At 44.0% G+C, this 19,283-nt stretch overlaps 1 protein-coding gene across 4 annotated transcripts in view; it reads right to left on the bottom strand.

The window, feature by feature from the left end:
- LOC110292950 (phospholipid-transporting ATPase FetA) overlaps positions 1–19,283 on the bottom strand; it is a 107,648-nt gene that overhangs the window by 52,230 nt on the left and 36,135 nt on the right. For all 4 annotated transcript variants that reach the window (XM_021160640.1, XM_021160644.1, XM_021160643.1 and 1 more), the window contains exons 7-12: positions 17,990–18,051; positions 15,004–15,076; positions 14,572–14,642; positions 6,021–6,103; positions 4,168–4,326; positions 1,786–1,874 (exon numbers count right to left, since the gene is read on the bottom strand). In XM_021160640.1, the coding sequence (XP_021016299.1) occupies positions 1,786–1,874; positions 4,168–4,326; positions 6,021–6,103; positions 14,572–14,642; positions 15,004–15,076; positions 17,990–18,051 (537 nt within the window). The remainder of the gene's footprint in view (positions 1–1,785; positions 1,875–4,167; positions 4,327–6,020; positions 6,104–14,571; positions 14,643–15,003; positions 15,077–17,989; positions 18,052–19,283) is intronic.

The following is a 19,283-nucleotide window of genomic DNA, read 5'->3' as shown; positions in this document are numbered from 1 at the left end:
GACATCACCTAGTTACATCCCTGGAGACCTACAACAGTAACCTGACTGCAGGATAGTGGAGCAATAGTGGTACAGTTGTTATAGGAGCGACCAACCATTGAACCCATGTCTGACACTGCTAAAGTGGCAAGAATCCAGGAACAGATAGGTCATGGTCCCTAGGGGTAAACCTACTACTATTCTGCTGAAGGAACACAGCAGTATAATAATTCCTAACCACATACTGCTATTCCTATAGCACTGTGCACCACTCAGCCTTCATAAGAACTTCTTTCCGTTGATGAGGATTAATAAAGAGGCACACAGCTGGACAATATTCAGAAAGTGAGAGACTCTGGAGCATTCAGCCCTAAATGGGATATCACTGTCAAACAGCTCACCTCATGGCTAAAGGATCTATGCAGGAGAAGAGGCAGGAAGATTGTAAGAGTCAGAGGTGGTACATGACTTCAAGGAAACACTGTCATCCAGACACAACAGAGATGATCCACACTTTAACTCATAGACACGGTGACAGCACACACAAGACCTGTGCAAGTTCAAACCAGACAAAATCACGGCATGGAGAAGGGGGTGTGAATACAGTGTCCATCCTAACCCAGAAGGCATTTACGACTAACAATTACTATCGGTTTTCTCCAGTGGGATGTCCCAGGCCTATCAACCACACACCAGAACACGACCTATGCCCTGGGACAGTTGACTAACACAAAATGGACTCCATGGATTTTTTTGTGTGTATAGTTTTTGTGGGAATTTTTTAAGATATATTTCCTCCTATTAGGTTTGTTTTGTTTTTTGTTTTTTTTTTGGTTTGTTGTGATCTTTGTTTTTTGCTTTTGCTTTTTTTGTTTTTATTTCTGAAAAATGGGGGAGGAACAGCAAGCTGAGTGGATATAGAGGTAGGGAGAACCTGGGAAGAGTTTAGGACAGGGAAATACTATTTTGAAAATGTATATGTAAACTAAATAACAAAACAAAAATAATCTTTTCTGCCAGCTGGTGGTGGTGCACGCCTTTAATTTCAGCACTTTGGAGGCAAGAAGATCTCTGATGTGGAGGCCAGCCTGGTCTACGGAGTAAGTTCCAGGACAGCCAGGGCTACATAGAGAAACCCTGTCTCGAAAAACAAACAAACAAACAAACAAACCAAAACAAACAACAACAACAACACCCCAAAACCCCAACCAATCAACCAACCAACCAACCAACAACAAAAGCAAAAAGGCAAACAAAACAAAAGGAACATGACCTCTTTCCCCTTCTCAGGATTCCCTTTATTAGTGGTTTTCAGATTATTTTTTTTAAGCAGAAGATCCCTTGTTTTCCAATTGAAATATTATAAAACAGCACATTGAGAAGTTGCTCTCTTTGAAGCAGAAACTCAGATAAGGCCGGAGCAAACCCTATCAGATCTTCTGTCTTCACTGTAGACTCTTAAGACTCCTTTGAGGACTACAGCTTTAAAACTACTGGATTGAATAAGGCATTCTATAGAATACGTGGTGTGTTATTATAGGTCATGATCAAATCTGATATGAGGAAGTATCTTTATTTCTAAAGTAGGGCCCTTGATCAACTCTGGACCCACTTACCAAAGGCCACAGATCCCTAACTGTCATTCTCTTACACAGAAAGAGTAACCTAGACTCTTGCACATTGCATCTGTTCTTTACTGGCTCACATCTTAGCTTTTGGGGTGACTTTTAAACAACTATATTCTGACATGGAAATGCCTGCTACTGCTGTGGACATACGTCTATGTAAAGAAGGTGTTTAACTTACCCAGACCACAAGGACATTCATGAGATGATCTATATGTGTTCGTTTGAAGGTGGACCGTCCACTGTTCTGCATTAATTTGGTGTCTTGCCCTAAGCAAAATAGAGAAATCAAGATTTTACAATCACTGAATATACTTAGAGCTTCAAACTGTGTTGACATATACCTTTATGTGCAGTCATTCTAACCTCTTATGGAAATGCAATCAACAATAACACAGAAAGGAACATGTGTTTCCCTACTAAGTGTCTATACCAACTCCTCTCTCACCAGCACCTCAGTGAATTCTTGATTTTTCCCATGAAGTAACACAGAACAAGAGTCACAGAAGTGTCCCTCATCACCTCCTAATTTATATAGCTTAGGGCAGGAATTTTCTGATAAAAGATGTATTTGTTTTCTTTAACTGAGAGGAGGTAGCAGTAACTGCTTTTCCCCCTGAGGTAAAAGCTGGGGAGGTGAGACTTCTCTGTGACTGAGAGACATGGATGCCATGCTCCTCTATGGTAGCACAGACAGTGAGCATGGAGCCCGAAATGGCATGGAGGTGCAAACCCCTAGTTAGAGAAATTGCTAGCAAGTTGAGAGGGGATCTTCTTAAGAGGGCAAAGAGTGCACCGTACAGAGTGATTTCTCTGGCTGTTGCCCATCCGGCGGCTGTCCACATGTGCTCTAGTGAAGGGGTGCCTCTCATGTGCTCACTGATGGCCTTGTGAGCAGCTGGGCTTTGCTGGCATGTGAGCACACTGGGAATGCACAGCGTACATGGTAGCATTCTAGCCCTTCACAGGTCTGGGTTTTTGAAAAGTTCAAGGCAGAGTATGGCAGCTACAGGGACCATATCTTCTAGAGTCCTTAGAAAGACCGACCTTACTCTCCCTAGCTTTCAGGGAGGAGGAGGGGGGGGGAGGAGGAGGAGGAGGAGGAGGAGGAGGAGGAGGAGGAGGAGGAAGAGAGACTGGCAGAACTTGAGCACTGCACATCAGAAATAGCCACTCAAGTTTGCACCGAGTGCTCCATGATGCTTTCTGTAGTGTGAGACTTGCCCGGACTCCCCAGAGTTCATTACTGTTGTGAGCAAACCAAGACCCACAAGGGACCGAAGCTGTGCTGGCACTATTATTGCTCTGGGAAAAACCTTCATCTGAACAAATGGCCTTTCTAGGAGTGGATTTCTTGGGTGAGTGACCACTGACACACAGTGAAGAAAGCCTACTCTACATCGTTTGAAAGTAAGCAGCTTAGAAGCTGCCTCTCTACATCAAGAGCGGATGAACAGAACTCTGCTAGGCTTCCTTCCACTCGTGAGCCTCTCTCTCCAGAGGGTGGCAGCCTTCTTATTTTCCACAGAAGGAGAATTGGGAGCCCATGTTTAAGAGTGGATGCTCTCAAAAAGACCTCCAAAAATTCAAGTTTAATAATGTTCTCTATGGTAAACCTTTCTCAATTCCTCCTACTGCAGCTATGGTTGTGTTAAAGCCTGTATTTTAAGTGTCTAAACGTTCATCTGTTGAAAGCTTGGTCTCCAGTAGGTAACGCTCTTGTGGGGTAGTAGAAACTTCAGGTAAGGGACTTTGTGAAGGAAAGTTGGGTTATTAGGGGCGATTCTTGAAGGTCCCCCTCCTTTCTCCTGCTTCTCAGCCACCATGCCATGAGTAACTTCGCCCCATCATGAGTTCCCACTATGATGGCTGGCCTTGCTACAGGTCTAAAGTTACAGGACCACACAAACTTGGACTAAGACCTCTGAAACTGAGTAAAAAGTTAAGTCCTTCCTCCTTTTAAATTGATTATCTACAGGGACGGGGGAAAGGTTATCAATGTTACTGCTACTCAGGGTGCAGAGGCTTTCTTTCCTAACTATGCTGTGAACCAAGAAAACCTTTCACTACATATTGTGGGTTGTGATTCTAAGTGACATCTCAAGATGGGCCACTAATGTAGTACTTTTCTCCTGGATGAAGTCTCCACATTATAGTTTAAATCTCTTTCCATAATGAACACAGTCTATATTTCCTTCTTATGGGAGTCACCATGTATCCTTTCATCACATGACAATTCTGCTATTCTTTGTGTGAAACCCTCTCCTGTGTCTGCATATGCTGCAAGGCCCCACGAATGCCTTATGGTGTTGAACACTAAGCCATCCTCGAGCAAACATGGAACTGGTATGTCGCAAGCACACTGCCTGGAGCAGAGTCACTTTTCCCATCAGTTTCTTCTGAAGTTTCCCATCCAGCGACCTGTTTGACCTCTCAACCACTAAGCCACCGTTCTGACATATGCTTGGACATTGTACCCGCATCCTAAGGATGAACTACCCACAGCTGGGTGGTGAGCAGGTGCTAACGGGCTGGGTCTGGCTGTGGCGGGGAGGAAGCGTACCAGTGTAAACGACCAAACCATAGCACCAATCTGTGTTCCGGATGACGCAGCCACGGAGCAGAAGCCTTTCATGGTTCAGTAAGTAGGTGTTCCCCAGGTAGCTCAGGGTTCCGGAAAACTTGTCCAGCTTGTTATTAGGAGGATCACACCTAACTTCTCCTGCAGAAAATGTGGGGAGAATGCTCAGCCGAAAGGCAGAAAGAAAACCTCTTTGCTATAATACAGCACATTGGTTTTTCTCTACCTTTTCTCAACTGTTCCCTATCCTGCACTACTCTCCTTTAGAAAACCAAAAAGATTTCAGGGCTGTTGTGAGAACTTTGGTTTCTTTAAAGAAAAACACAAAAATAGGAGTAAGTTTTCATTCTAATCCCAGGTGTGGGATGTGGGGCGGCTTCCCCTTGTGCACTGGCAGCTGACCAGGATTTGTCTCGTGCTCTAGCAGGGGCATGATTTGTAGAGCAGCAGAGAGTTTGTTTGTTTGTTTGGTTTTTCGAGACAGGGTTTCTCTGTATAGCCCTGGCTGTCCTGGAACTCAGAAATCCGCCTGCCTCTGCCTCCCGAGTGTTGGGATTAAAGGCGTGCGCCACCACGCCTGTGCAGATAGTTTCTACTAGTGTGTGACATTTGGAATTCTGGGGACTCCTCGAGAGTTGGGGGAACTGTTGGCAGGTTACTGGCTGATGTTGGTTGTGGTTTGTTAAGTAGTCATGTGCAAAGAGGAAATAAGAAGAAATTAGACACCCTGATGGTGAAGATCAAACGTGGCCAAAGGAACTCAATGCCCCCAATCAGCAGGAAGCAGTTTAATGATAATGCCACCCCCTTCCCCCTCTATCCTTTTTTCTCCCCTATCTAATGTTAGGGGGTTGTAAAGGTGGAAGAAGAGGGGTGAAGAAGGATGGAAGAAGAAAGAACCCATAAAGTAGTCCAAAGTCTGGCTACACAGGGCATCAAAACAAACAAGCAAACCAATAATTCTGTCTATATGAAGGACGTGGCGGAAGGAAGAGCTATAGATCACCCAGAGAAAAGTGTCACAGGGTGATCTGTCAGCTTCAGTACTGCCAGATCAGTGTCAGTGAGGCTCAAGAAGTGGAAACATTGCTTACCCTAAGGTGAACCTACTATTTTTTTCCAAATAGAAATATTTGAGTTTTCCATGATTGGTAAATATATCCTCTGAAAATATTTTTAACCGTTACTGGCTTTGTTTACTCTGCACGCCTGAGCAGGAGGAATGTATGCAATGTGCGTGTGTAGAGATCAGAAGACCACACATGGGAGTTGGTTCTTGCTTTCCACCACCTGAGTCCCAGGAACCAGGCTCCGCTCACAGGCTTGGAGGCAAGCACCGTTACTCCCTGAGCCACGCTGCTGGATCTGCTTTGTAAATACTTATAACATGCTAAAATGATGAAGAAAAAAATTTTTTTGAGACAGGCTAGGTTGTCCCTGGCTAGCCTGGAACTCACTATGTATAGACCAGGCTGATCCCAAGCTCAGAGATTGATGGTCTCTGTCTCTGAGGTGCTAGGATTAAAGGCTTTGGAGAAACACTGTAATCTACTCATTGTTTAGAGAAAAAACACTATTAGCCTTCTGAACTACATCTTTATAAGCCTTTTATCCTATGCATGTATGCAAACATGTTTCTCCAAAACACGTAGTATGCTGTCTCTTATAATCTATATATTTCTATTAAGTTATATATGTTTTCCCTGTGTCAGTGATTATCGACTTGCATATTGTTTATACTGGACTGTGTCTTATTCCTGTACGGATATGCCATCTTTGTTTAGCTAGTCCTCTGCTGGTGAAAGCTTGGGTAGGCAGCCTGTTTTCTAGCTCACCATTAAAGGAGGACAGCAGCTCCAGGTTGTCCTCCATGGCACTGGTAATGGACATGGCTTGCTTCACTTTCAGGTTGGTTTCCCTAGAGTAAAGGCCACAGGTTTATCAATGTATGGGACATATACCCAACAGTAGCACAGGGCCCGCTTGTGAGGCCTCCTCAATAGCTTTGAGAAAATAAATGCTGCCAGCTGAATACAGGCTCAGGGTCTGAGGTGTATGATGCCCCACACTAGCTACTGCTTGTTCTTGTGTGCCTCCCTGTCTCCCCCTCCCCTACTTTAGCCAACATAGGAGAACTAGCTGGTCAGGTATGTCACAGAAGCTGAAGAGACGTCACAGAGCAACCCTGCTTCCTCAGGAACACAGAGCAGGTTCTGGTAAGAAGCCACTTAAAATTCTGAGGAAACAGTTCATAAATATTTACAGGGATCGTGGAAAGACCACAGTGAAACATTTCTGGATATAAGAACACACTGAGATACTAACAATAGATTTCAAAAGGTTTTGGGTACAGTATTAGTCAGGTCTCTGTAGAGGAGCAGTACTGATGGGATGCCTATCTATCTATCTATCTATCTATCCACATATTCATAATATGTATAGTTGATTTATTGAGTGACTTACAGACTACAGTCCAGCTAGTCTAACAATGGCTGTCTCGCAACAGAAAGTCCAAGACTCCAGTAGCTGTTCAGTGCTTAAGGGTGGATGTCCCAGCTAGCCAGTATATCTCAGAATCTCCGAGGATTAGGCTCTAACACCAGTGAACTGAGGGTGAGGGCAAGTGGCGAAATGCTAGCACTTCCTTCAGCCATGTCCTTCATATAGATGGCCACCAGAAGGTGTGGCCCAGTTTAAAGGTCTACCTTCTCACCTCAAAAGATCTGAATTAAAAATGGGTTGTCACACTTCAAATAATTTAATGAAGAAAAATCCCTCGTAGATGTGCTTAGTCACCTGGGTTTTAGTTAATTCCAGATGTAGTCAAGTTTACAATCAAGAATAGCCACCAGAAGTCCATCTATCCCTTGTCAAATCAACACACAATCATATCTCCTTATGTCATACTTAATTTCCAAATGAAAACATTATCCAGCTCACAGTTATGCCTAACATGATATAACTACCCCACATACAACCTCAAATGCATTATATATGTAACCAGGTCATAATTATGTTGAACATGATATAACTATCTTGTGTACAACCACAACTGCACTGTATATTTAACCAGGTCATGATTAGGCCAAACATGGCATAACTATCCCACACACAATGGGAAATGCATTATAAATTTCAGAATAGGGTTAGTGTCCCTTGAAGGATGTTCCTCTAGGACCTCAACATAAATATGATAATCACTGATATTCTCTCCATTGATGTTACATTATATGACAAAGAAATAGAGGAAAGAAAACACGAATATTTGCCCAAATGCACTATTAACAAAATGTGACAAAGCATTCATGTCAACTGTAGTCCTCATTTTTGCAACTGGTCGTGTGGCCGTAACTGGTACTTATACCTACCTTCCTCCCTCTGCTATTCATTTCGTGATTCCTCCACCCACAGCAAGATCTCAGCAGGTCTTGGCTCTTTTCCTGGAGGAGTGACCCATATCTTCATTCCTTCCAGGTCTGTTCCCTTTGTCATCCTGCTTGGATTGGGTTGTTGTAGTTTCCCATTGACTTTAATCACAGGACTTGACAGCATCAAGAGACACCCTCCCTAAAGGATCTCTTAATTACCTCCAGACATAACCTTAGTTACCTCCAATGTGGAGAAGCAATCCAATTTCCTCTTGATAATCAGGACCAATCACCTCTCCTAACACTCTTCTTTCTTAGGCTGAATTAAGGACATGAGAAGCCCAAAGTGGCCAGGGGCAAGTCTGAGCTTTCAGTTCAATGGAATGTTTGTTGTGGCTCCTGGCAGTAGTGTCCTGTACCCTCCCCCCACCCAGAACCAAAACATCCAGACCTGCAGAATGGAGAACAGGAAGCAAAAGTGTTCCTAGTGGGTCACTAGAGGTGATAGTGAGTAGGATCATTCCTTTTTCCACTCCTTGATTCATTCCATGAATGCTGGCTATGGGAGAAATTATACCATATACTAGATGCTGATTCAAAGCATATACCTCTGTTAGAGAACCCTGCCCCTGCCTTCCAGGTTGCTGCCACTTAATTGGCACTTTAACTATGTCTTCAAAAGGCTATTCCATCTTTCTACCAGACGAGATGCTTATGTTGGTGAGGATCATGGTAAGGCCAGGGGATTCGGTGATTATGGGCCCACTGTCACACACCTCTGGGTGTGACGTGAGTTCCTTGGTCAGAAGCGATACTGTGTGGAATACCATGATGGTGGATAAGCCATTCTGCGTAAGTCCATGGATGGTGGTTTTGGCAGAAGCATTGCACGTTAGAAATGCATATCTATAGCCAGGATTAGAAGGATCTATGCAAGTAAAGACAAAGCATTGTCCATGAGAAAGCAGCCCAACAACAGTCAACCTGCCACCAGGCTCCTGGCCAGCCACCCCGGGGAACAGTGAACTTTGTGTTAGTCTCTGCTCTTGGCAGAGCTGGCATTCAGCAGCAGCTGTCGGCGGGTCAGGCTTGGTGAGTGGAACTCCATGTTGTCAAGTCCATGTACAACCTCCGTCTCTGCTACCATGGCTGCTCTGCTCATGTGCCCACTGGGCAATGACAGGGATGACTGGAGAAAGAGGCTGACTGTCCACAGAATGGGTCATTCTATCTACCGATTATTAAGTTCCTTCCTCTACTGAAGTCATCTTTTGATAAGAATTTATATGAGATACAATATCTTCACAGCCTTTGCCCCTTCAAAGAGATCTATCCATATACTTCTTCCCCAGATGTCTTTCTTACTAATTTTCCAAATCTCTGACCACCCAGACAATCCATTGGTTACAGCCCGTGAATCAGTAAACAATTGCGCATCTGGCCATTTCTCCATCCAAGAAAATATACAAACATGTGCACTTCTGTCCAGTGTGAGGATTTCTCTCTGCTGGCATATTTCAGGGCTGTCCCAGAAATGGGCTTTAATGCTGCAGCTGTCCACTTCTGCATGGTGCATGCACAGCATACAGAACAGTCAGTGAACCCGGCCCTTGTCTTCTCTTTCTTTGTCAACTGTTCATAGGGAACACCCCATGAGATTGAGAGCAGAAGGCAGTGGAATAGAGTAGACACCATAGGCATTTGGGCAACACTTTCATGTACCTTGCTTGTGCCTTCAGGACCTACCTGGACTGAATCACATATAAACTACTTTCCATTTGATAGTGGATTGCTGCTGTGCATGTCCTACTTTATGACTTGGTGATTCTGACAACACCCACCTTCTGATGGGCAGTTCAGGTTGAATACTAATATGGTGACCCATTGCCAAATGTTTAGTTTCCACTAAGGTCCGATAGCAGGCCAGGAGCTGTCAAAGGGAGAATAATTTTTCTGCAAATGATAGTGGAGCCTTATTCCCAAATCCCAAAGGTCTCTTCTCTGAATCACCTATAAGGGCCTACCAAAGGCTCTAAACAGCATCCCTATCTGCCACTGACATGTCAAGTGTCATCAGATCTGATGGATCATTTGGTTCAAGTGATAGGGCAGCCTGTACAGCAACCTGGATCAGTTGAAGAGCCTTCTCCTGTTCTGAGCTTCATTCAAAGCTAGAAGCTTTTAGAGTCACTTGGTATATGGGTTGGAATAACACACCCAAGTGAGGAATGTGCTGTCTCCAGAATCCAGGCCCAGTAAACATTGTGTTTTTTTCTTGGTGGTGGGAGGGGCCAGGTGAAATAACTTACCTTTCACCTTAGATAATTTCTACATGCCCCACACCACTGGATTCTTAAGAATTTCCAAGGTAGAAGGCCCTTGAATTTTGTTTGTTTGTTTGTTTTTCATTCTCTGATGTGCACTTGTGTTACAAGTTCAAAGTGGTTGCTACCTCCTGCTCACTCAGTCCAATCAGCATAATGTTGTCAGTTCAGTGAATCAGTGTGATATTTTGTGGAAGGGACAGATGATCAAGATCCCTTCTAAGTTATGACCCAGGAATAGAGAGTTAATATAGTCTTGAGGTAAAACTGTAAAGGTATACTGCTGGCCTTGCCAACTGAAAGCAAATTGCTTCTTGTAGTCCTTATGGAAAGTACCAAGAAAAAGGCATTTGCTAGATCAATAGCTGCATATTACATACCAGGCCATGTACCAGGAGATATATTAACCTGCTGGAGTAAGGACAGTAAGGTACAGCAGCTGAAATTAGAGTCATCACTTGATTGACTTATCAATGGTCAACTGTCATTCTTCACAATCCTGCCGTCTTCTGCACTGGCCAGATAGGGAGCTAAAGGGAGATGTGGTGGGACTCACCACCCTGCATCTTTCAAGTCCCTGATGGCAGCAGTAATTTCCGAAGTTCTTCCAGGGATGCAATACTGTTTTTTATTTACTATTTTCTCTGGTAGAGACAACTCTAATGACTTCCATTTAGTCTTTCCACATAACAGCCCTCACTCCACAAGTCATAGAACCAATGTGAGAATTCTGACAACTTCTAAGTATATCTATCCTAATTATTCACTCTGGGACTTAGGAAATGACTACAGATAAGTTCAGGAACCCAGTGGACCCACTGTGAGCTCAACTTCAGCCGAAACCCCACTAACCACCTGAAATCCATACGCCCTTACTTGAGCTGTAGGACCACAGTACTTCTTGGAAACCAGTCTCCTGGAACCAGTACCCAATAGACCCTGGAAAGTCTGACTGCTTTCCCCAGTGTACAGTTACCCTTAGAAGAGAGTGTAAGTCCTTCTGGGGAAGGATAGACGAAAACAGTACAACTCTCAGGGATTGCATCAAGGTCCTCCCTCACGAAAACCTGGCTGTCTTTTCATCCAAGGGGTTCTGGGTCTGCACACTGGTTCACATCTGAACATTGCTTCATCAACTGAGATTCTCTCTTGCCATGATCCAATGCAGCATTTTTTTTTTGAGAAATTTTCTACTCATACAGATCAAACAAGAATGCAGTAGGCTTCTTACCTACTTCCTGTCTGGAATTGCCATGATTCAGTACATGATTCAGTACCATAGGGCCATTTGAATCATGCCACCATAAAAATCATCCTGCCCATTATGGACATGCTTTCTCTCTTGCCCATTTCAGTAACTATTATCATTTTGCCTGTGGTGAATCAGTGCTGCCACATGGCCCCTGCTACCCTGGGGCCCAATTAAGCCAACTGAGCAGCAGCATCTCCAGCCCTAAGGTGTGGCACAGGGGAAATGGTGGTGACAAAGCTCTTCGAGTGTGCTGCTCCCCCTCATCATTTTGTATTGTGAATGAAAATTCCTGAATAGAGACTGTGTCTGCCTGTGAACAAAACCAGAAACTCAAAAGAGTTTCTATGTCTGTGGAGACTGATGGAACAACTGGAATTTCAGTACTGTGGAGAGACTGAAAATTTGTAGGTTCTGAGGCTACTGTATCTTAGGCCAGTGTTAGCCCTTTGAACAGCCATGCTTATCTCACTCTGATCTGAACTAATATCCAGTGATACTAAGTAAAGACTTCTTAGAAGTTATTGACTTAGCAGAACACTAGCTTCTGCCAGTCCAAGAGCTAAGAATGTCAGCAGTAGCATCTTCAGCCTGGAGACTAGCTAGCTCCCTACATCTCACTGTACCTGTCTCAATGGGGTACCCACCAATGGATTTTATTTTACTTATTTTTTTTTTTGAGAAAAGGTCTCTCTACATAGCTAGGAATGTCCTAGAATTCACTATATAGTGACTAGGTTGGCCTCAAACTCATAGAGATCCGCCTGCCTCTGCTTCCTGAGGGCTATTAAAGGCATGTATCACCATGCCCAGCTCCACCAATATATTTGAAGTTTCCTTGAATTTACGACTTTTTACATTCTGTAAAATTATAAATACCTTGTGAAACTGCTTCCACATGGGAACATGGAATTTGGGATAACCTGTGTTCCTGAGCCATGGTCACTCAAAACTGCTCCAAAGTAAACTATCTCTTATTTCCTTTAAGAGGTGTGGTTTTTACATAGACAGTGTCTTACAGTATTGGTGAAGGGCTTGTCTTCTGAGCCTTCCCACTGTGGAAGCTTAGTATCTTATAGCGTACCTACTGTAGCACTGTATTTTCTGAGCCTTAAAATCTCTTCATCAACACTAAGCCTAGGGACATCAGACATCCCCACTCCTTTTCAGTAGACCATCTTTTGACCGACGCGTCAGCCAACCATTCAAACTTTTGACCTGCGTTGTTTAATTGTGTGAGCTTCCATATTAAACCTAGAATCTCCATCCACTCTGTGGGTCCATATCAATAAACTCAAGCCTGATCTAGTTTTCTATTCCTTTCACTATTATCCATAACTCTTAAAATCCATTTCTGTACATACAAGATTTCTATTTGAATGAATCAGTAGACTCATTAAATGGTATAGTGCACCTCCTCATAGACTAAACTTTCTATTACCCCTCTAGGAGCCTGCTTAGCCTTAAGTCTGGTTCTAGGTCTAAGACCATTGGAGGGACCTGAGAGACACTGGTGTTATCTTGCCCGGAGTCTCCTTCAGGGAAGACTGCTGAAAGTTTAGCAGACAAGGAAGGATTAATTTCCTCAGGAGGTGGGAGTTGGGATACACCCTGAGCTAAGGGCGGAGGGACTACTTCCTCATGTGATTAAACCCTCCAGAATCTGAGGGGTTCAAGGTCTGCAGCTCAGTAGAGTCCCCCCAACATTTCCATTCCAACTTGCAGGATCCAAACTTACCAATCCAAGGTTGGGATTTGAGTTTTGTTGGCATTTAGCTAACCTAACAATGGGGGATTCCATCCGATTTTCTGCAACTTGTGCCCTACGGCTGCTGGAGAGAAGATTCTCCTCCAGGGCACACGTAGAACCTGTAGACTGCTGATGCTCATCTGGAGCCAGGAAATCATTTCAGCCTTTGCCTTTCACACTGTATCTTGAGGTACTAGAAGCTGATTAAGTTTATCTATAAATTCATTCTTTTTCTGTTGTCAATTTATCCAGAAACCCTAGATACAACCAGCAGTATTATTTTACTTATTTTCCCAAAAATTGTCCAAAGTTTTATGCACAGAGTCACTAAATTCTTTATTCCATGCAGCAAGCCTTCCAAATATTTCTAGCCATGGGCTTTCAACATGCTCCGATACTCCCAGGGCATCTTCAGAAGCTGGAGGTGTTGGCAAGTTGGAAGCCTATTCCAGAATTTTTTTAAAAGTCATGCTTATACTTCTTTTGCTATAGAACAGTGGTTCTCTATAGACCTTGTGGATTATGACCTCTTTGGGAGTTGAACAACCCTGTCACAGAGGTCGCTTAAGACCTCTGGAAAACACAGATATTTACATTATGGAGTGGCTTACAGGCTGGGAGCCAGCCAATCCAACAATGGCTGTCTCCCAACAAAAACTCTAAGAATCCAGTAGTTAGTTGTTCAGTCCACAAGGCTGGACGTGTCAGCTGTTCTTCATGCCAGAATCCCGAAGAAGTAGGCTCTACTACCAGTGTCTTGAGAGTAAGGGCAAGGAGGCAAAGAGTGAGCATGTCCCTCGTCCATGTCCTTTCTATAGGCTGTCACTATGCAGCTCAGATTAAAGCCTAACCAGCTTCCGGCCTCAGATGATTTAATTAAGGAAAAATGCCTCTCCTTCATGGGTGTACCCAGCCACTTTGGTTTTGGTTTATTCCGGATGTGGTCAAGTTGACAGCCAAGAGTGGCCACCACAAGCTCATCACAAGCACAAGTCTCTGAAATGGCCTCCATCTTCCCATGTAAGACCTCAAGTTCTGTGAGTAAAGGAAGGTCCACTTACAATTCTTTCTAGGTAACAATTGCTTTGCTTCACTTTCCTCCTGGAAACTCTGCAGCCCCGTTCTGAATTCTTACAACGCTATGGTTGCCCTTCCTGCTGGTCAACACCACGGGCCGTAGCTGTCCCTCAGTGTCTGCAGGCTACTGGTTCTAGGACCACACATGAAAACCTAAATTCATCAATGCTCAGCTGTCTTTTATAAAATGCTCCAGCATCTGCATATAACCAATACGCACTCTTTCCACATAACACAAGTGCTATATAAAAAAAAAATCTGTGCATATTCAGTACAGAGTAAACTTTTCTCAAACATTTTCAATCTGCAAGCATTAAAGACAAGTTGTAGAAGTTGCAGGCAGGGAGAGCAGACTGAGTCAAGTTTCGAGATAGAGCATTTGGAGTGTAGTTTCCGGATTCTGGATCCAGTGAACACTCATTACTGCTGCTCGTGGCTCAGACTTAGCCTGGAGGGTGCCATGGCTGTAGCTTCTTGTCTTTTCTCACTTAGATGTTTTTAGTTTTCTGGGACATACACTACTACCTCCAATGTGAGAACAATATTCGTTTCTTGTGTCATGCTTGCCCTCTGATATGGCTAGATTTCCTTAGTGTTTTATGAGGAGGAAACACTTACCCATCCAGGTCTGCTGTCTCAATGTATGTCAGGCCGTAGGGCTCACTGCTAGAGAGCAACAGCATATCTGCCTGCAATCAGAAAGGTCAGAGAAGAGGGAGACAGGAGGCAGCGCTTAACATTACAGTGTGATGGGATGCAGTCCCTCGGAAATGGCCGTTCACTCTAAGAACTTTGCTGACTCTTGGTCTATGCTTATTATGGATGACCCCATCACTGCAACCACACACTTCTCTCAAAACTGCTCCATTTCACCTGAAGCTACGATAAGAGAGATAGACAGGAAAAGCTTCTTGCCTATGATCTCCAGAGCTGATGATCTCCAGAGGCATCGGAAAGGTGCCCAAGAGAGGTGGAGGCAAAAATGCCATAGTGTTCCCTGATCCTAACACACGGAGAGGAGCGAGAAGCCGCGCCGGAGGAGGTACTCACTGTAACAGGATGGTTATTTTCCAGCTTAATTATGTCCCCCACTTGGACATTCCTCCACTTGATCTCCTCAACCCTGTAAGAAAATGGGCCTTGAATTTCTGCTGAGACAGTCTCTCCAAAGTTCTGTTCTGTAACTAAATAGAACAAAGCAGAAGAGACAGGACAGGCTGGAGGGAAGGGAGCCAAGATGCAGAGGGCAGAGTGTGCTGGCGCTTCATGCTCTGCACAGTCAAGAGCAAGCTCTGTCTCTCTGGACACATCGCTTTCCCTAGCAGGTAGCTTTGTTTCTCAAAGGGAGCCACTATATTCTAAAAACTTTCCTAGAAAATATCAACTCATAGAATCCTCTACCCCAAATATATTTCAAAGTTACACAGTAAGGTTTAAAATCCCAGTACGTGGGAGGCAGAGGCAGAAAGATTTGTGTAAGGCCAGTTTGTTCTACATAGAGAGTTCCTGGCCAGGCAGGGTTATACAGTGAGACCCTGTCTCAAAGAAATGAAGACAAATAGTAGATACCTTACTGTCTTCATATTTTATTTAATAACATATCTTAGAAGACATATATAGATGGGGCTCATTCTTTTTGTAGACCAGGCTGGCCTTGAACTCAGAAATCCACCTGCCTCTGCCTCCCAAGTGCTGGGATTAAAGGCATATGCCACCACTGCCTGGCGGGACTCATTCTTTTATTATATGGCTAAAATGTATTCTATCATTTGGCTTTACTAATTTTATTTGCTTCTTTTATCGGGTTACCTTTGACCCTTTAAATCCTCATTTCCTATAAAAGGGAGTCTGGTAGTATGATGGCAGTATGAGCAGATTCAACAATACCAGCGCTCTCTCTCTCTCTCTCTCTCTCCCCCCCTCTCTCTCCCCCTCTCTCTCTCCCCCCCATCTCTCTCCCTCCCTCCCTCCCTCCCTCCAACTTTCCAACAGTACTCCTAAGTCACTTCTTCTCTGTTAAAAGTCAGATATGTTTACATACACATGCACACATGCACACCAGGGCCTCAGACTAACTCCTAAATTCTCTCTGTGATAAATTCTTCCCCAAAAACTGTGTACAAAAACAAAAAATACAAGTACTTGAGTTATTTGAGGGAGTTCATCTGATTAAATTTATTTGGTCAGAAATTCCTCAGTTTGATAAGTTTCTAATATACTCAGTTTTGCCTTTTAAAACAATATTATTCCTTCCCCATTTTAATAGTAATTCACCCTTTTGGTCTTGAGAACTTCCAGCTATATAAAACACTGGAGGAAACAGTTCACTCTGAGTAATGAGGGGTCAGATGCCAAGAGCCTGGACAACAGAATGGCCTGATCAGAGCTACAGGAGACCTGTACCCTTCGAGCTGGCCACCTTGAGAAAGGCAGGCGTGTGTCCCTGGTGACTGTCAGGCTTGCGGTTGCTTTCCTCATGCTCCTTTCATGAACTCTAACGTCTGCAGTGCTTCCCTGACCCAGAGGTGGCACAGACATCACCTCCCCCATAATTCCTTCTGTCAGACATGGCTCTGTAACAGCTTGCCACGCCCCTTAGAGTATTTTCCACATTTTGCCCTTTGTAGGAACATGTCTGCCCTGTTCCAGTCTTACCACCACGTAGCTCAGCTGTGGAGCCAGTTCGGACACTATCTTGGGCTGGTGAGCTGTGAGCTGAAGCCTGAATGAAAGGCTATGGTAGTGCAGCCAGTGAGCCTTGTCAGAACCCATTATGTTCTAAAGACAAATGTCCTGAGGCCAGTCACCGTGATAATGGTCACAGGCATATTAACTTCACGCTATAATTTATTAACTGCTTGGATATATTTTTCATTTTATTTTCTCAGGTATCTAAGACAGAGCTTATTATTTCCATTTTCTAGGAAAGAAGCCCAGAGGCATCTCAGTTAGTATGACACTTCACGGTATACTAGAGACATCTACAGGCAAGTCCTTTGAGCTCTTTCCTAGCACACACCAGTGTTAAGGCCAAGGTGGAAGGTTAAAGCCTAGGTAAATGTTAAGGCCTAGGTAACTGTTACCTGGCTAGCCTCTATTATAAGCAAACTTTCTCATAGGTTTCTGCTGTTTCTAGGAAGCGTTCTAATGCCAAGTTGATTACACATTCTGTTATGTTTTGTGCCCTTGGAAACCAATCATGATAGAGGTCAGTAGAACTGTTTTGCATAGTTACCCACAATACAAAACAGCACTTCCTGCATCTGTGTCTAAGCTTTTATGATATTTGCTTTTATAAGCTGCCCCTGGATGAACCCCAACATAAAAGATGTAAGAAACTATTTAAAATAAGACTTTCATTTTGAGTAGTGGTCAAGTAAAGTCTAAGTTCTTAAGACCTCCCTGGGAACTGACATCCTACTTGGCAGAAAGAGACACGTATGTGAGTAACTGACATGCTGGTTAGCAAGTTAAGACATGGATGCTAGACAAGTCCCAGGCTGGTAGACAAGTTAAAACATGAATATTAGACAAGGCAAGTCCCCTGCCACAGTTCAGTACCCCAACCAATGGGAGCAGGCTAATGTACATCAAAGACATGTCCCTAAGGAAATCATCTATCCTTAAATCCTGATTGGTGGGATAACATGACACGGGTATCTGTAGACTTCAGGCTTAAAAAGGTCTATAGGACCTCAACTTGGGGTCATGGTTCAGATCCCAAATCTGACCCATGGCCCTGGTTGCTCAGTCCTGAGGTGTGTGTTCAATAAACTGTTCCTGTCTGACTAAGATCGGTGTTTGTGTGGTCAATTAGGTGATTCCTGGACCCCAACATTGAGGTCCTGGGTTTGATCCCCAGCATCTCAAAAAGAAAGACCTCAATGAAATAGAAACAAACTCATTTTAAGTTTATCATGAAGCCATTTCACTGTCCTGAATTACCTTTCTAAAGTCCACACCATATTAAGGTTTAGCAATGGTGGCCTCGTCACAGGCCAATCCCACCTAGCCTGGCTTTCCTAAGATAACATACCTGCCGTTCACCAGAATCGAAACAAAGCGGTTGTTGATCTGCTGGTCACTTCGGTGTCTTTTCTGAAATCACACGGCAAACATTCAAGAAATAAACAAATAGAAACTCGCATGTACAATTTTAATGTTTTTTGATTCTCTCTTCCATATCCCAAAGCCCTCCTACCATCAAAGCCAGACTAAGAGGCTAAAGCTCATTGGAAACTAGGAAGGAAGGCAGAAAAGAAAGAGACCCATCTTTGGACTAAATATAAAAAATGAATGCCTAGGAGCTTAAAAAAATGACTTAAAAGCTGAGAGGACAGGGCACATGCAGACAACACTAGGGGATCCCCTCATGCTGTACAAAGAACTGGGGTGGGGAGGGGGCACCCAGAAGCATCTACAGCAGATGTGGGGAGTAAAGAGGCCAATATTCAAAGACCTATGCTAGCAGGAGAACCAACACAGCAGTGCCCTAATGCAGGATCACAAGAGCCACTCCTTGGAGGTGGAGCTCTCTCTCCCCTCGAGAAGGGCAGGACTAGGACGGGGCAGGTAGAATACCCTGTTTCCCATGATTCCAGGTTCTCCAAACAGTTATTCAGAGACGAGTTCTGAACCAGAAGTAGCTGGGTTGCCTTATACTGGCAAGTTGAGTTTTCAGTTCTCACTAGAAGGTAATGGTAGCCCGGTATTATGTAGTCCTGAGCTAAAATGAGTTTATGTAGCTCATTTGAGTATCTGAGTTGTGACTGAAATCTAAGCCACTGTATGTGGTAAGCCTAGATTTTTAAATTTAATTTAATTTTATTTGTAATTCATTTTTTACACTCCATATTCTTTTTTTTTTTTTTTTTTTTGGTTTTTCGAGACAGGGTTTCTCTGTATAGCCCTGGCTGTCCTGGAACTCACTTTGTAGACCAGGCTGGCCTTTAACTCAGAAATCTGTCTGTCTCTACCTCCCGAGTGCTGGGATTAAAGGCGTGTGCCACCACGCCCGGCTACACTCCATATTTTATTCCCTGCCCTTCCCCTCCCACCCTCCACTGCTCCACATCCCACATCTCCTCCCCACCACACCCCATCTCCACATGGATGCCTCCACCCTCCACCCCATCTGACCTCTAAACTCCCTGGGGCCTCCAGTCTCTTGAGGGTTAGGTGCATCATCTCTGAATGAACACAGACCTGGAAGTCCTCTGCTGTATGTGTGTTGGGGGCCTCATATCAGCTGGTGTATGCTCTTTGTTTGGCGGTCCAGTATTTGAAAGATCTCTGGGGTCCAGATTAATTAAGACTGCTAGTCCTCCTAT

This window comes from Mus caroli, chromosome 4 (assembly GCF_900094665.2).
Source record: "Mus caroli chromosome 4, CAROLI_EIJ_v1.1, whole genome shotgun sequence".
NCBI lineage: Eukaryota > Metazoa > Chordata > Mammalia > Rodentia > Muridae > Mus > Mus caroli.
This window is presented reverse-complemented; position numbering and strand designations above follow the sequence as displayed.